Genomic DNA, 15,935 nt, shown 5'->3' on the forward strand with positions numbered 1-15,935 from the left:
CCTGGCTCAGAGGATCATATAGGATGCCCTGGATCCCATGTTGGCCAGCCAGGTGTAAGGCAAGCTCCCCTGACCACTGTATTATATCTCTCTAGCTCCACCAGCAGGGGTTGTTTTTGAACTACACCTGACAAGGCTTATGATTTATTCCTGACTAGCTTTGTGCTCAAAGATCACTCCAAACAGTGTTTGGGGGACCACATGCGGTGTTGGGATCGAACCTAGACCAGTTGTGTGTAAGGCAAGTGCCCTACCCACTATGCTATCTCTTCATCCCCCAAGCAAGTGCCTTAACTTCTATACTGCCTCTCCAGCACACTCCCACCTTTTTTTATTGATATTTTTGTTGACTATTTTGGATAATACCAGGGCCATATCTGGTAGTTCTAGATTCAGGTTTAAGGGTGGAGGGGGCGGGGGGACAAGTGCTATTCCAGGGTTGTGCTCTACCATTTGAGCTGTATACAACCCTGACCCCCATGCAATATTTAACTAATTTAATCATTTTAATTATACCTGCCTCCCTTACTACAACATAAATTGCATTAAAGCAAAGGCATATCACAATAGTAGAGCTCAGTAAATTCTTGATGAGGGGCTGAAACCATAGTAGATAGGTTGCTTGCCTTGCAGGCAGCCACTCCAGCCAGATTTGATCCCAGGTATCTCATATGGTCCTCTCAGCACCTCTGGAGCAATTATTAAGTGCAGAGCTGGGAGTCAGCACTGAACATTGGCAGGTGACCCAAAAAGGAAAAAAAAACTAAAAGAGAGGCAGCCAAAGATATCTTTAAGACACAGAGAACCAGAGCATGCATGGTGGCCATACGGCTTAGAGGTGAGTTAATTCTGTAGTCATTGTGTGACCCATCATTTGATAGGATGGGGGGACTTGGGGAGCGAGTGGCCTGTGGTAATGACATTCCAATCAAAGCACGTTAGACTGCTGATGCTGGTGATGTGAACATAAATCTGACACACACACACACACACACATACACACACACATGAGACTGCTGTTGATGTGAACATAAATCTCTCTCTCCTCTCTCTCTCCTCTCTCCTCTCCTCTCTCTTCTCTCTCTCCTCTCTCCCCCTCTCTCCTCTCTCTCTCCTCTCTCTTCTCTCTCTCCTCTCTCTTTCTTTTCTCTCCCTCTCTCTGCTCTCTCTCTCCCTCTCTCTGCTCTCTCTCTCCCTTTCCTCTCTCTCTCTCCTCTCTCTCCTCTCTCCCTCTCTCTCCTCTCTCTCTCCCCCCCTCTCTCCCTCTCTCTCCTCTCTCCCTCTCTTTCTCCTCTCTCTCTCCTCTCTCTCCCTCTCTCTCTCTCTCCCTCCCTCTCTCCCCCTCCCTCCTCTCTCCCCGGCCCTTTGCTTATTGGGATTCACACACACCACACACATCCCAAGACTGCAGACTGTTGTGATGTGAACATAAATCTCACACACACATGCTCCAGCCTTTTGCTTATTGAGATTCACACACACACACACACACACACACACACACACAAGACTGCAGAGGCTGTTGTGCTTATTTTGCCTGCAGATGACCTGAGTTCAGTCTTGGGCACCACATAGTCTTCTGAGTCCTGGTGGTTGTGCCCACCACCAAATTCTTGATGGGGCTGGAGAGGGTAAATTTACAGTGGGTAAATCCATCCTATTGGGCCCCTTGCCTTGCTCGCACCTGACCAGATTTGAACCACAGCATTCCATATGTTCCTCTGAGCACCTCCAAAAGTAGTAATTCCTGAATGCAAAGCCAAGAGTAACCCCTGAATATCACTGGGTATGTCACCCCGCAAAATTTCTTTTTTTTTTTGTGTGTGGTTTTTGGGTCACACCGGGCAGTGCTCAGAGGTTATTCCTGGCTCCAGGCTCAGAAATTGCTCCTGGCAGGCACGGGGGACCATATGGGGCGCCGGGATTCAAACCGATGACCTCCTGCATGAAAGGCAAACGCCTTACCTCCATGCTATCTCTCTGGCCCCCCCCGCAAAATTTCTTGAACTTTTTTTTTTTTTTTTTTTTTGGTTTTTGGGCCACACCCGGTAACGCTCAGGGGTTACTCCTGGCTATGTGCTCAGAAGTTGCTCACCATATGGGGCACCGGGGGATCGAACCGCGGTCCGTCCAAGGCTAGCGCAGGCAAGGCAGGCACCTTACCTTTAGCGCCACCGCCCGGCCCCCTGAACTTTTTTTTTTTTTTGGTTTCTGGGTCACACTGCCAGCGCTCAGGGGTTATTCCTGGCTCTACACTCAGAAATCACTCCTGGAAGGTTCAGGAGGACCATATGGGAGGCCGGGATTCGAACCACCATCCTTCTGCATGCAAGGCATGCAGGGCCTTACCTCTATGCTATCTCTTCAGCCCAATTTCTTGAATTTTTTAATTCTCTTGGTGTTCCCAGGTATCAACCTTGATGATCTACATGCAGAGCTTAACCTATGCCACTGAATGCTATCCCTTGGCCTTCCCTATTTTTTATTACCTTGTTTACATATTCTCCTACAGATGACATTTCTTTTTTAACGTCTGTAGCTATTCCTGTTTTTATCGCCTTCTTACCTTTTATTGTTGACATTTTCCCCCCTGTGGGGAAAAAGATGAAATGAAACGGAAAAGACTCAAATGTTGTGGTCTTTATTGTATTGCTGATTTTAAAGTTAATAAATGTTCTCTGTGAATTTCCAAATACAGAAATAAATGGAGTAGAAAATGAAAGTATCTCCATAATCCTGTCTCCAAAAAACACTATTAATGGTGTGTGTCCTTCCAGACATTTTTCCAAGCATACTGAAATCTATTGAGTGCTTATTATGTGCCAACAACTGTTTGAAAGCACTCTGCAAAGTATAAGTCATGTAATCCTCACAGCGACCCTTTGAGGTAGAACTGTTATTATTCTTTCTTAAAGAGAACATGTAGGCAGGGGAGCTAGTCACACAGCGAACACATTGGCAGAGCCAGAACTTGAATCTGGAGCTTAGCTCCAGATTCAGGCTTGTAACCACTGCTGGTTTGTCTCTCATGGATAAGAAAAGGCTCTTTCCATACTGTGTGCCCTTTTGAGCCATGGTTTTCTCTTTTTTTTCTTTTTCTTTTTTTTCTTTTTGGTTTTTGGGTCACACCCAGTAGCGCTCAGGGGTTACTCCTGGCTGTACACTCAGAAATCGCTCCTGGCATGCTCGAGGGACCATATGAGATGCTGGGATTTGAACCACTGTCCTGCATGCAAGGCAAACGCTTCTACCTCCATGCTATCTCTAGCCCCTGAGCCATGATTTTCTTTCTTTCTTTCTTTCTTTCTTTCTTTCTTTCTTTCTTTCTTTCTTTCTTTCTTTCTTTCTTTCTTTCTTTCTTTCTTTCTTTCTTTCTTTCTTTCTTTCTTTCTTTCTTTCTGTCTCTCTGTCTCTCTCTCTTTCTTTCTTTCTTTTTGGTTTTTCGGGCCACACCCGTTTGATGCTCAGGGGTTACTCTTGGCTAAGCACTCAGAAATTGCCCCTGGCTGGGGGGACCATATGGGATGCTGGGGGATTGAACCGAGGTCCTTTCCTTGGCTAGTTCTTGCAAGGCAAACACCTTACCTCTAGCACCACCTCACCGGCCCCCTTTCTTTCTTTTTTTAAAATTATTTTTATTTAAACACCGTGATTACAAATATGATTATAGTTGTATGATTACAGTCATGTAAAGAACACCCCTCTTCACCAGTGCAACATTCCCACCACCAATTTCCCAGATCTCCCTCCTCCCCACCCCACCCACACCTGTACTCAAGACAGGCTTTCTACTTCCCTCATTCATTCACGTTGTTTTGATAGTTTTCAGTGTAGTTATTTCTCTAACTGCACTCATCACTCTATGTGGTGAGGTTCATGTCATGAGCTGCACCTACATAGGTAAATGGGGGGAAATAATGGTTGGGACTAAGGCAGTACTTTCTTTCTTTCCTTTCTTTCCTTCCTTTCTTTCCTTCCTTCCTTTCCTTCCTTCTTCCCTCCCTTCCTTCCTTCCCTCCCTCCCTCCCCCCCCCATGATTTTCAACTCATGTCAGTGTATAGAAGACTAAACCATGGATAAAGAAAAGCTAGAAACAGTCCACACCCAAATAATTTCTTTTTACTTTTTTAAATTATAACACTGATTTACCAAATTGTTTATAATACAGTTGTTTCAGGTATTAACTGTTCGAATACCAATCCAACCACCAGTGTGATCTTCCCTTCCCCAATTTCTGCACACCACCTAACTTCCCCCTTTGCAGGCACAAGCATATTTACTTCATATTATTTGTTACAAAACAGAGGCAAATGTAATTATCAAAACTTAGATCAATGCAGGTCAATTTGAATGATTATTACATTCCTCCATGGTGTTACTAAAGTCTGTGTCTAGGAATTGACTAGGCTGTAGTTGGTACTAGTTGAGCCTTCTGTGTTACTGTTGAGGCTCACTGAGCTTGGTAGATTGCTATGCAACTTTCCTGTCAGATTTTCTGTGATGCTACTGGGCTAACACTACTATAAGATATGGAGGTGTCATGTCATGTGGTCCCTTGCACCAAATTGTTTTATTCTCTACCAGCTCCCCTTCTCTAGGCCTCCCTTAGAGCCATCAGACCCCACCACTATGGGGCTGTCTTGACTCCTGAGGTTCAGGCTAGAGGGACATGGTGTTGGGGTCTGATGGCCAGACTATACCAACTCTCCTGAATGCATGCGGTTTGTTTCTGGGCACCTACAGTCTCTCACCAAAATCACCCCAGCTCTGTGTTTCAGCAAGAAGACTTAGAGGAAATGGGCTATAGCCACACTGGAGGGTGGACCCCATGTTTCCTGCACTGACACAAGCCTTTCTCTGATTCCTGGTCTGCCCACCCCACCCCCACTCCCACTGCTTCTTAGCCTGCTGATGAGGTCAGTGTTATTTTCTGCTCTAAGAAGAGCATAGTATTTCCTGATGCGCCCACTTTGTGTTAACTTCCCTTTTTTTTTGGGGGGGGGGGGGGCGCACCCTGCAGGTTCAAGGTTACTCCTGGCTCTGCACTCAGAAATCCAGAAATAGCTCCTGGTTCATGGGACTGTATGGGATGCCAGGGATTGAACCGAGTTGTCCTTGTGCAAGGCAATGTGCTATCACTCTGACCCAACTTCCCATCTTCTTTGTTAGGACCTCACACAGATCATGGCTTTAAGAGCATGTGGCTTGATCATCTTCCGAAGATGCCAAGTCCCCAAGGTGGACAACAGTGCCATTGAGTTCCTCCTGCTTCAGGCGTCCAATGGCATCAACCACTGGACTCCTCCCAAAGGTGCAAGACCCAAGGGGCTGGTTTCTGGGGAAATGGCAAGTGATGCTGGAAACCCTCCTATGCTGTGCCCCCCTAGTCTATGTACAGGGGGTGGGATAGGCAGGGGCCCTGCATCTTTTCTGCATGCAAAGCGTCTAGGCCAGAACAGGGCAAGAAATAGAATTCTGACTGAATACAGGGCAGAAGCAACACCTATTTTTTTTTTATTTTTTTATTTTTTGGTTTTTGGGTCACACCCGATTTGCTCAGGGGTTACTTCTGGCTCCACGCTCAGAAATCACTCCTGGCAGGCTTGGGAGACCATATGGGATGCCAGGATTCGAACCAATGACCTTCTGCATGAAAGGCAAACGCTTTACCTCTATGCTATCTCTCCGGCCCCACCTATTTTTATGTAGGGGGTATGGGGGTAATTTTTTTGTGATATCATTCACCATAACATTAGTCACTGGCTGGGTAAGAGAAAGAACCTGGCCTTGGGCAGAGTCGTGGCTAGGCTCCAGGGATCCAGTGCAAAGGAACCCTTGACAGAAGGGACAGGGGCAGGGCAGGAGAGGGGTAAAGTCAACCCAGTATGGAAAACAAGGCAATGGGAACATGAAGTAACTTTTGCACATTTGCTTTTCAGTAGGGAGAAACAAGGTGGGAAAAAAGTAAGTGTCCCCAATACTATGAATAGGAATATTCACGCTTGTCACCTGAGTCATGCTGCATGGGGTCTACTCACTGCGAGGTGTCAGAGGCTGCTTCTCCTCTGTCCCTGCTCAGGCCTGGGGCAAAAGGAGCCCTGCTCACATGGAGGAGCAGCACACTGTTGGAGAAGGGCTGCCTTGAGACCCTTGCATGCTTCTGAGAGGGGTGGGGGCATCCTGGGTTAGTGTTTTTCCCTGATAGATCGGGCAGTGCAAGGTGCAACTCAGAAAAACTCCCCAAAGCCAGGAATTAGTAGGCTCAAACCTCCTGGTTGCTTTTCGTGGAAGCCTCTGTTTGAAGGCACTGCTCCGAAGGCCACGAGGAGGAGAAAGGCAAGAGTCTAGACCTGTATCCAAACCAGAAGGGGACAGTTAAGAGTGCCTGTTTCCGGTGGCGCTAAAGGTAAGGTGCCTGCCTTGCCTGCGCTAGCCTTGGACGGACCTCGGTTCGATCCCCCGGTGTCCCATATGGTCCCCCAAGCCAGGAGCAACTTCTGAGCACATAGCCAGGAGTAACCCCTGAGCGTTACCGGGTGTGGCCCAAAAACAAACAAAAAAAAAAAACAGGCACTCTTTTTTTTTTTTTTTTTTGGTTTTTGGGCCACACCCGGTAACGCTCAGGGGTTACTCCTGGCTATGTGCTCAGAAGTTGCTCCTGGCTTGGGGGACCATATGGGACACCGGGGGATCGAACCGCGGTCCGTCCAAGGCCAGCGCAGGCAAGGCAGGCACCTTACCTTTAGCGCCACCGCCCGGCCCCAGAGTGCCTGTTTCTTAAGAAGCCTCTGAACTATATCTAAAGTCCTGGAAACTTGCTGAAGACTTGTGCGGACACTCGCCGGATCCCTCTCACTCTGGCCTGGCCCCTCTGGCTGGCGGAGAATGTGCTGGGACAGCCGCAGAGGGCTGCTCCCGGTCTGCAGAGCTTCAACTTTTTCTCCAACAGGTTTTTGGCAGCTGTCTGCACAGGCTCTGGTCTTGCCAACAAATTTTCTTAGAACTGGCTCTCAGCTGGTCCTTAGTCTTAAGTTCCCATCAGGCCTTCCCTATGAAAGTGGAATCTGGCCTTGCTCAGTCAGAGAGATGAAAACAATTTAGAGAAGCCATGATAGCTACTTGGAAACAGCTGCTGGCGCCTGAGTGCAGGGTTTGGTGCCGTCTGTGGGCCCTGAGACTTCAGGAAATCCTCACTGTGGGCTGTTGGCAGAGCATACTGCCTCAGCTAGCGCCCACCTGCCAGGAAGAAGAGAAGGAAGAGCCTGCCCCTCAGGGAGAAAATTACTTGCAAGGCTTCAAGGGCAAAGCCGTCTCTGAGAACATGAGGTGCGAGAGTTCCAAATAACAAGAAAACAGGTGCGAGGAGGCCATCTCGCTTTCTGTCTGAGAGTAGCCAGTCTTAGAACCTCGCTGTTTAAACTAGGGGTTGGGGCCCTGAGAGGTTTTTAAGCCGATAGGGCTTTAGCCTTGCATGCAACCACCTCGGGTTCGAGTCTCAGATGCTGAGGATCAAACTGCCAGGAGTAACCCCTCAGCATTGCTGGGTGTAGCCCAAAATACAAAAACAGCAAAAAATTAAACTGTGGGTTGCAACACATATGGGGATACAGAACTGAATGTAGGGGTCATTGGGAAAGACTTATGCTTTATTATTAACAAATGTTTGATTTGTGTACCTGTTTTACATATACCCACATACAATGAAAGATTTTCAGGTGAGAAGGGATGGGCAAGTGGAAACATTTAAGAACCCTGTTCTAAATCAGACTTGTCAGGGCTGGCACGGTGGCGCTAGAGGTAAGGTGTCTGCCTTGCCAGCGCTAGCGTAGGACAGACCGCAGTTTGATCCCCCGGCATCCCAAATGGTCTTCCAAGTCAGGAGTGACTTCTGAGCGCATAGCCAGGAGTAACCCCTGAGCGTTACTGGGTGTGGCCCCCAAAAAAACAAAAAACAACAAACTTGAGACTAAATCAGACTTGTCACGCACATTCCATTTCACTCTGCAGAGAAGATGGGATTGGAGGGGTGGCCCTGAACACTGCAGAGCTAGAGCTACCCATGCCAGGACCCCAACCCCCAAGGCTACTTCCGCCTTACTTCCTCAAATTCATATTCCAGTGTTCTGACCTGGGAAATCCACTGAGTGAAAGAATCTCCTCTTTTTTCCAATTAGGCCATGTGGAACCAGGAGAAAATGACTTGGAAACAGCTCTGCGGGAGACCAAGGAAGAAGCAGGCATAGAAGCAGGCCAGCTGACCATCATTGAAGGATTTAGAAAGGAGCTCAATTACGTGGCCTGGGGGAAACCTAAAACTGTCATCTACTGGCTGGCAGAGGTGAAGGATTATGACGTGGAGATCCACCTCTCCCATGAACACCAGGCCTACCATTGGCTGGGTCTAGCCGAAGCCTGCCAACTGGTCCAGTTTGAGGACATGAAGACAACACTCCAAGAGGGACACCAGTTTCTCTGCTCCACTGCAGCCTGAGTAGGCAGGAGGAGAGGCTCTGGCCAAAGTAGGATCCTGTGGGCCTTCTGAGATGAAAACCCCCCCTTCTCCTTGGGAAAGGTAGATACTGATGTTGGGCTTATCCCTCAAAAAGCAGTTGGGCCATGAAATCAACTCAGGACTCTTAGGTGAGAGATAGCAAGTAAAAGTGTGAGCTGGGAATAATAGAAAGCAGGGGGAATGAAAGAAAAAGAGACCAGGCTTAGTTAGTGCATCCTGTGCTTTATAAATAAACCCCAAGCTGCTTATCAGACTTTCTAACTACTGTCTTTATTTTGTTGTTGTTTTATTGTTTGTTTGTTTTGTTTTTGGGTCACTTCCTATGATGTTCAGGGCTTACTCCTGGATCTTCACTCAGGAATCACTTCTGGTGGTTCTTGTGGAAGGAGGGCATATGAGATGCTGGGGATTGAATATAGGTTGGCTGTGTACAAGGCAAGTGCATTATCCACTATAATATCGCTCCAGCCCCTGCCTTTTATTTGGGGGCACACCTGGCAGTGCTCAGGGTTACTCCTGGTTCTGTGCTCAGAAATTGCTCCTGGCAGGTTGGAGGACCACATGGGATACCGGGGATCAAACCCAGGTCTGTCCCGGTTCCACCGCATACAAGGCAAACACCCTACTGCTGTGCTATCACTCTGGTCCCTGCCTCTTTTTTTATTTTTCTTTCTTTCTTTTTTTTTTTTTTTTTTTTTTTTTAGTATTTGGCCTTTGGTGGGGAGAAGACAGCTGAAAGGGAATGGAGCTCTAACCATAATGGGGAGGGTCCTGTGTCCATACACTCTGCCCCAGAGAAACTAAGGCGTGGATTGAAAGAGGAGAGATCCAAGCAACTAGGATAGCTGTCTTGCTTTTAGCAGGTACATTCACCCCACCTCTACCCATGTCTAAGACTCTAGGACCTACTCTCTTACAAGATATGCAGGGAAGTGAGACTGGAGTCTAGGAGCAGGGTCTGTTCTCACTCATGCAGCCCTTCCAGCACCAGGCACATATGTTGCAGGTGCTCAGTAAATACTTGCTAAAACCATTAGGGACCCATGGAACTCGGGGCCACATATAATGTCACCACAGGGAGAGGAAGGACTGGCAACCTGCAATTACCAATTTCTCAGTGTCAGCCTGGACCTGTCAGTGATTGAGGTCACTGGCAAGAGGCAGGCCTGGCTAGGAGGTTGCTCCTCAGCCTGGCCACCCAGCAGCCCTGTCACCACACCTGTCACAGCCCTCCTTACCCACAGCTGCCTTCGCTGCCTGGAGCCACCCTCATCATTAGCATTTCTTTCCACTTCCCTCCCCACTTCCCCATAATGCAAAGACAAAGCCCAAAGGTGCAAGAGTTGGGCTTAGCCCTTTTCTCCCTAGCTATTCCCTGGCTAAAAGAATGCAGGCAGGTGTGAGATCCTCCAGTCCTTCCAGGAGCGATTGAGCAAGATTCATGTGGATCTTATTAGAGGCTGGTGGCCCAATGAAGTGCAGAAGATTGAGTGAGAAGGGGCATTGGAAAAGGGCAACCTGGATTACTGGGGTCAGGACCCCCTGAGGAGGGAGAGAGTAGTGGCCCAGGCCTTGAGCAGGCCTCCAGATGTTTTTAGTCACTGCTTGTCCGTGCAGACACGGCAGACGCACTAGCAAACAGGATCTTGGAGCCCTGCCAGGGACCTGAATGGTTTCGTTCCTCCCCCCTCAAAGCAGTGCTCTCTGAAGGAGGCTTGCTGCTGCAGGAAGTTTTTGGAGCTTAATGTTCTCTTTCCAGGCCAGCAGGGACCACATCCCACTGATTTAATAAATGCCTGCTGGGCAGTGGTGCCAAGCCACAGACTTGCTGCCTGAGGAACAAGGGCTGGCTTGCCCTGTGCACTCACTCGACCAGGCAGTCTGTGGAATCTCAAGATGCTAAAAACTCAGATGACAGCGGCAGGAGGGACCCTCATAAGGACCATACTTTGCTGCTCACTTGTACAACTGGGGAAGTGGAGGCTTAACGAGGAGGATGGCCCTAGTCTTTCCCTACTTGTGGATTACTTTGAGGGTGAGGTACCAGAGGGAACACTCTGCTTTGTAATATCTTGTGAAGGCCAGAGAAATGGCTCAAGGGGCTGAGCACAGGCTTTGTATATGAGAGCCCTGTTTCATTCCAGCACCACACAGTCCCCTGTGCACTGTCTGGGAGCAACTCTTGAACATATTATTATTATTATTATTTTTTTTTTTTTTTTGTGGTTTTGGTTTTGGTTTTTGGGTCACACCCGGCGATGCTCAGGGGTTACTCCTGGCTGTCTGCTCAGAAATAGCTCCTGGCAGGCACGGGGGACCATAAGGGACACCAGGATTCGAACCAACCACCTTTGGTTGCAAGGCAAACACCGCTGTGCTATATCTCCGGGCCCTATTATTATTTTGGTTTTTGGGCCACACCCAGCAGCGCTCAGGGGCTACTCCTGACCTACACTCAGAAATCAACCCTGGCAGGCTGGGAGGATCATATAGGATGCCGGGATTCAAACCACTGTCCTTCTGCATGCAAGGCAAATGCCTTACCTCCATGCTATCTCTCCACTTGTCTTTATTAGTTTATCTCTCACCCCAAATGGCTGTTAGTTTGTATTTTATTTTTAATAAAATTTATTTTAATAAAATTATTTTATTTGTAGTTTATATTTTTATTATTTAAAAAAAATTTGGCTTTTTGGACCACACCCAGCAGCGCTCAGAGGTTACTTGTGGCTCTGAGCTCAGAAATTGCTCCTGGAAGGCTCAGGGGACCATATGGGATACTGGGGATTGAACCTGGGTCCATCCCGAGTCAGCCACATGCAAGGCAAAAGCCTACCACTCTGCTATTGCTCTGGTCCCACTTTTTGTTTTTCTATATTTTTATTCATTGGCTTGTATTTTGGGTTACTCCTGGCTCTGTGCTCAGAAATCACTCCTGGCAGACTCAGGGGGACCATATGGGATGCAGGGGATCAAAACTGGGTCAATGCTGGGTCGATGGCATGCAGGATAAACACCCTATCACTATGCTATTGCTCCAGCCCTTCTATATACATATAGAAAATATATATATTTTGGGGGGGGGGGGGTTTGAGTCACAGCCAGTGGTGCTCAGTGGTTACTCCTGGCTCTACGCTCAGAAATTGCCCCTGGCAGGCACAAGGGACCATACAGGATGCCAGGATTTGAACCACCATCCTTCTGCAAGCAAAGCAAACGCCCTACGGCTGTGCTATCTCTCCAGCCCCGCCCTTCTATGTTTTTTAACTTTTTTTAATTAAAAAATTTTTATTACAGGACTGAGATTTATCAATTTATGAACTTAATAGTCATTTCAATTATTAAATGTTCAAACATTAATTCCACTATCAGTGTGACCTTCCCTTCACTAGTGTCCCCAATTTCCCATCCACTCCCATAGGCTGTGCTCCATATAAGCACAAACAAATATACATATTGTTTGTTAAAACACAGAAACAAATGGAATTATCAAAACTTAGATAAAAGAAAAAACCTTAGGGGGGGACAGAGAGATAGCATGGAGGTAAGGCATTTGCCCTGCATGCAGAAGGACTGTGGTTCAAATCCTGGCATCCCATATGGTCCCCCAATTCTGCCGGGAGCAATTTCTGAGCATAGAGCCAGGAGTAGCCCCTGAGAGTTGCCGGGTGTGACCCAAAAACAAAAACAAAACAAAAAAGAAAAGAAAAGAAAAAACCTTACATCAACACAGATCAATTTGAAATGGTTGTTATTTAAAGAAGGTACATTGGAGAAGGGGAAGAGGAACAGTACCTTATGAGCCTGCTTGCTTTGCAGCAGAGGTTGCCAAACTTACCTTCTGCCCCCTTTTCAGAAATAAATCTTTGTGCTAATTCCCTCCACCAACATGAATGGGTCTTCCTTTCCAGCCTTTCCTCAGGCTTCTTCTGGGTTACAGTGCCATCACTGTTCATCTGTCCTTTGGGGCCAGCCAGGTTTGTGCCAAGGAGGGAATAGGGAACATCACGTCTTAATCCCTTCCACCAAATGCAAACGGGGATGTCTTTTGGGGTCTTTTCTCAGCCTCCTTCTGGGTCCTAGCACCATTGCTGATCCTTTGTCCCCTGGAACAATCAGGCCTGTGTCTGGGTGGAAACAGGGAAACTTCCATCCCACTCTTTTCCATGAAGCATGAATGGGGCCTCCTTTCCTCCCTCAGTTTCCTTCTGGGTTTCAGTGCTATTATGAAAACTCCCTCCTGGGGCAGGTGAGGTGACGCTAGAGGTAAGGTGTCTGCCTTGCAAGCGCTAGCCAAAGAAAGATCGCGACCGCGGTTCGATCCCCCGGCGTCCCATATGGTCCCTCCAAGCCAGGAGCAATTTCTGAGTGCTTAGCCAGGAGTAACCCCTGAGCATCAAATGGGTGTGGCCCGAGAAACAAAAACAAAACAAAACAAAACAAAAAAAAGAAAACCCCCTCCTTCCCATTAGTCCTCCTTTCCCCAAACTTTGGTTTTTGGGTCACACCTGGTGATGCTCAGGGGTTAATACTGGCTATGCGCTCAGAAATCGCTCCTGGCTTGGGGGACCATATGGGACTCTGGGGGCGGGGGGGGGGGGGAAATGAACTGCAGTTTGTCCTACATTAGTCGTGTGCAAGGCAAAACGCCTTATCACTTACGCCACCACTCTGGCCCCATTTAGATCACTTTCTTAACACCCGATACTCCAGCATTCCAAACCACTAAAGACAAAGCTGAATGGGGAAGCTAAGGAAGACACTTATACTAGGGGATATGGAGAGAAATCCTGGCAAATCTCCAAGTCCACCCAAGTGCCTGAACCTTAGAGATGAGGACCTACAATCAACACTTAATGATTTAGCAATGGAATTTAGCTAGTCACTAGCCTGCGAAATTAAGAAATTTATAAATGAACAATTCAACCAACTCAAAGAAGAACTTTTTCAGAGGATGAGAGAATTCATACAAATGGAACTGAAAGAACTGAAAAACATGTTAGTAAGCCATCATAGTAGAATTAGACAGATGGAGAATCTCATAGACAAACTTGAAGACAAATTACTAGCCAGCTGGGATAAAGAAGTCAAGAAAGTGGGGCCAGAGAGATAGCACAGCAGTAAGGTGTTTGCCTTAGGTGCAGAAGGACGGTGGTTCAAATCCCAGCATCCCATATGTCCCCCAAGCCTGCCAAGAGCGATTTCTGAGCATAGAGCCAGGAGTAACCCCTGAGCGCTGCTAGGTGTGACACAAACAAATAAACAAACAAAACAAAAAAAGAATGCTTTATGCACAATCTAACCCACAAAGCCTTTCTTTAGTGAAGTTTATCCTCACCAATCATGATTGGCCTAGAAAACCTGACTTATATTTGACTTGCTGGCTTTATATTTTTTTGTTTTTGTTCTTTTTGTTTGCTTTTGGTTTTTGGGTCACACCGGCAGTGCTCAGGAGTTACTCCTGGCTCTACGCTCAGAAATTGCTCCTGGCAGGCTTGGGGGACCATATGGGATGCCGGGATTCGAACCACCATCTTTCTGCATGCGAGGCAAATGCCCTACTGCCATGATATCTCTCTGGCCCCTGGCTCTATATTTTTTTAAGTATTTGTCCCATTTTACCTGGATCAGCTTTCAACTCTAACCTATGAATCAATCCTCAGTGTCTGTCTGTGTGTTGAGTGAATGTATGTGTTAGCCACCTCAATGTCTGTCTAATATCCTTCTGTAATGTACATAATGTCTGTCTATGTATATTGCCCTTAACCCTGTTATATATAACTCCACCTTCCTTCCTTTGTAAGATGGTAACCTTACAAATTCTTTTTTTTTTTTTTTTTTTTTTTGTGGTTTTTGGGTCATACCCAGCACTGCTCAGGGGTTATTTCTGGCTCCAGGCTCAGAAATTGCTCCTGGCAGGCACGAGGGACCATATGGGATGCTGGAATTCAAACCGATGACCTCCTGCATGAAAGGCAAATGCCTTACCTCCATGCTATTTCTTTGGCCCTGTAACCTTACAAATTCTTTTATAGCCCTTCACTCTCTCAGCTCTGACCTGTTATTTTCCCCAATTTAACCCTTTTTACCCCCAGTTCTTAACTCCTCAGGAAACAGAACATCCTCCCATCCCAGTCAGCTGCCAGCCAGCTCCCAAAGTGAAAAGATAAATTCTCAGCCTACCTTGCCTAAGCCAATGAAAAAGCTGCCACTGCCACTGCTGCTGATTTGCTCTTGGCAGCCTCTTTTCTCCCACCTCCCTTCTTCTGTGGACTGTTGCTCGCTACCAGTATCAGTTTCTGAGAAACCCCAGCTGCTTGAGGACATTTCCTGATATGTGACTGCTGGGAGCCACATTTTAGACTCCACAAGACCATATAACAAACAGGCTAAAGCTGTGCTCCAGATTTTATTCTCCACTCTAGACTATTTCAAAAGACTTAAAGGGGACATGTATATATCCTTTGAATATTTCTTTAGATGTATTTTCTTAGTAGGTATAACTCTTATTGTCTGTCTTCTTATGTAGTGGCAGTTTCCCATTCTTTTTGGGGTTATCTGTTTAGTAGGAAATTCTAGTAGATAAGTTTCTCTAATGTTCTAAGTACCATATGGCATTGTTCCTTTTTGCATAGGCACATTAAAATGGAGAAATCTTACATGTGCAAACAAGTTCTTATCTAATAGAGATAGGAACACAAATTTTATTTTGCAGTGGGGCCTTATACCCTGAACACTTGTCATATGACTTGGCTTAGGCTTCAGAAGTTTGGATATTGACCATTCACCCCTGAACCTTGGATTCAATTATGGAAACAGCATGGTTTTCTACACCAGCACCAGGAATCATACTTCTACCAGGAAAGACCCTAATGCTGCCCTGACATTGACTTGCTCTAAAGTGGGTTTATATGACACCCTGATGACTTGACAGCAGGAACAACCTGCTTTCAGGGCAGGCTTTTTGCATTGTCACCTAATGGTAAGATAAAAATCAGAAGATGCTCTGTGTCACCCGGACTTCAACATAGGATCTGTACAGAAACCAGGATTTCTAACTATAGAAACCTGACAGCAATAACCATGATGGTGAAGAGCTTTTACTGGGACCACAGAGAAAGACTTTGGGGTTAGACAACATAGTATGTCTGGAGACTGTAGTTGATCTTATGCCAGTATGCTTTATGGGTAAGGTCTCCCTGTTTTTCAGGTCAAAGTTTTTTCCTTTCTATTTTCCCCATATTTTTCTATGCCTATGTGAAAGCAACAATAACAACTGCCTCTCACACACCTTTTTATTGTAATTATTATTATTTTATTTATTTATTTATTTATTTATTTATTTATTTATTTATTTATTTATTTTGGTTTTTGGGTCACACCCGGCAGTGCTCAGGGGTTACTCCTGGCTGTCTGCTCAGA

At 46.6% G+C, this 15,935-nt stretch overlaps 1 protein-coding gene and 1 non-coding gene across 2 annotated transcripts; both read left to right on the forward strand.

Moving 5' to 3' along the window:
* The first annotated feature begins 910 nt into the window (after positions 1 to 910).
* LOC126030570 (small nucleolar RNA SNORD104) lies at positions 911 to 977 on the forward strand. Its single transcript, XR_007503140.1, has one exon. It is a non-coding gene; the product is annotated as a small nucleolar RNA SNORD104 (small nucleolar RNA).
* Positions 978 to 5,175: 4,198 nt separating this feature from the next.
* On the forward strand, positions 5,176 to 8,766 carry NUDT2 (nudix hydrolase 2). Its single transcript, XM_049774210.1, has 2 exons — positions 5,176 to 5,312; positions 8,176 to 8,766. The coding sequence occupies exons 1-2, from the start codon at positions 5,186 to 5,188 to the stop codon at positions 8,490 to 8,492; spliced, it is 444 nt and encodes a 147-aa protein (XP_049630167.1). The 5' UTR covers positions 5,176 to 5,185; the 3' UTR covers positions 8,493 to 8,766.
* The last annotated feature ends 7,169 nt before the right edge of the window (positions 8,767 to 15,935 follow it).

The sequence above is a fragment of the Suncus etruscus genome, chromosome 1 (genome assembly GCF_024139225.1).
Source record: "Suncus etruscus isolate mSunEtr1 chromosome 1, mSunEtr1.pri.cur, whole genome shotgun sequence".
Lineage (NCBI taxonomy): Eukaryota > Metazoa > Chordata > Mammalia > Eulipotyphla > Soricidae > Suncus > Suncus etruscus.

Bases quoted from the DNA above. Each gene is read 5' to 3' on its own strand.
- NUDT2 (XM_049774210.1), top strand. From the start codon at position 5,186: ATGGCTTTAAGAGCATGTGGCTTGATCATCTTCCGAAGATGCCAAGTC. The intron at 5,313-8,175 runs GTGCAAGACCCA...TTTTCCAATTAG, and splicing joins CCACTGGACTCCTCCCAAAG to GCCATGTGGAACCAGGAGAA.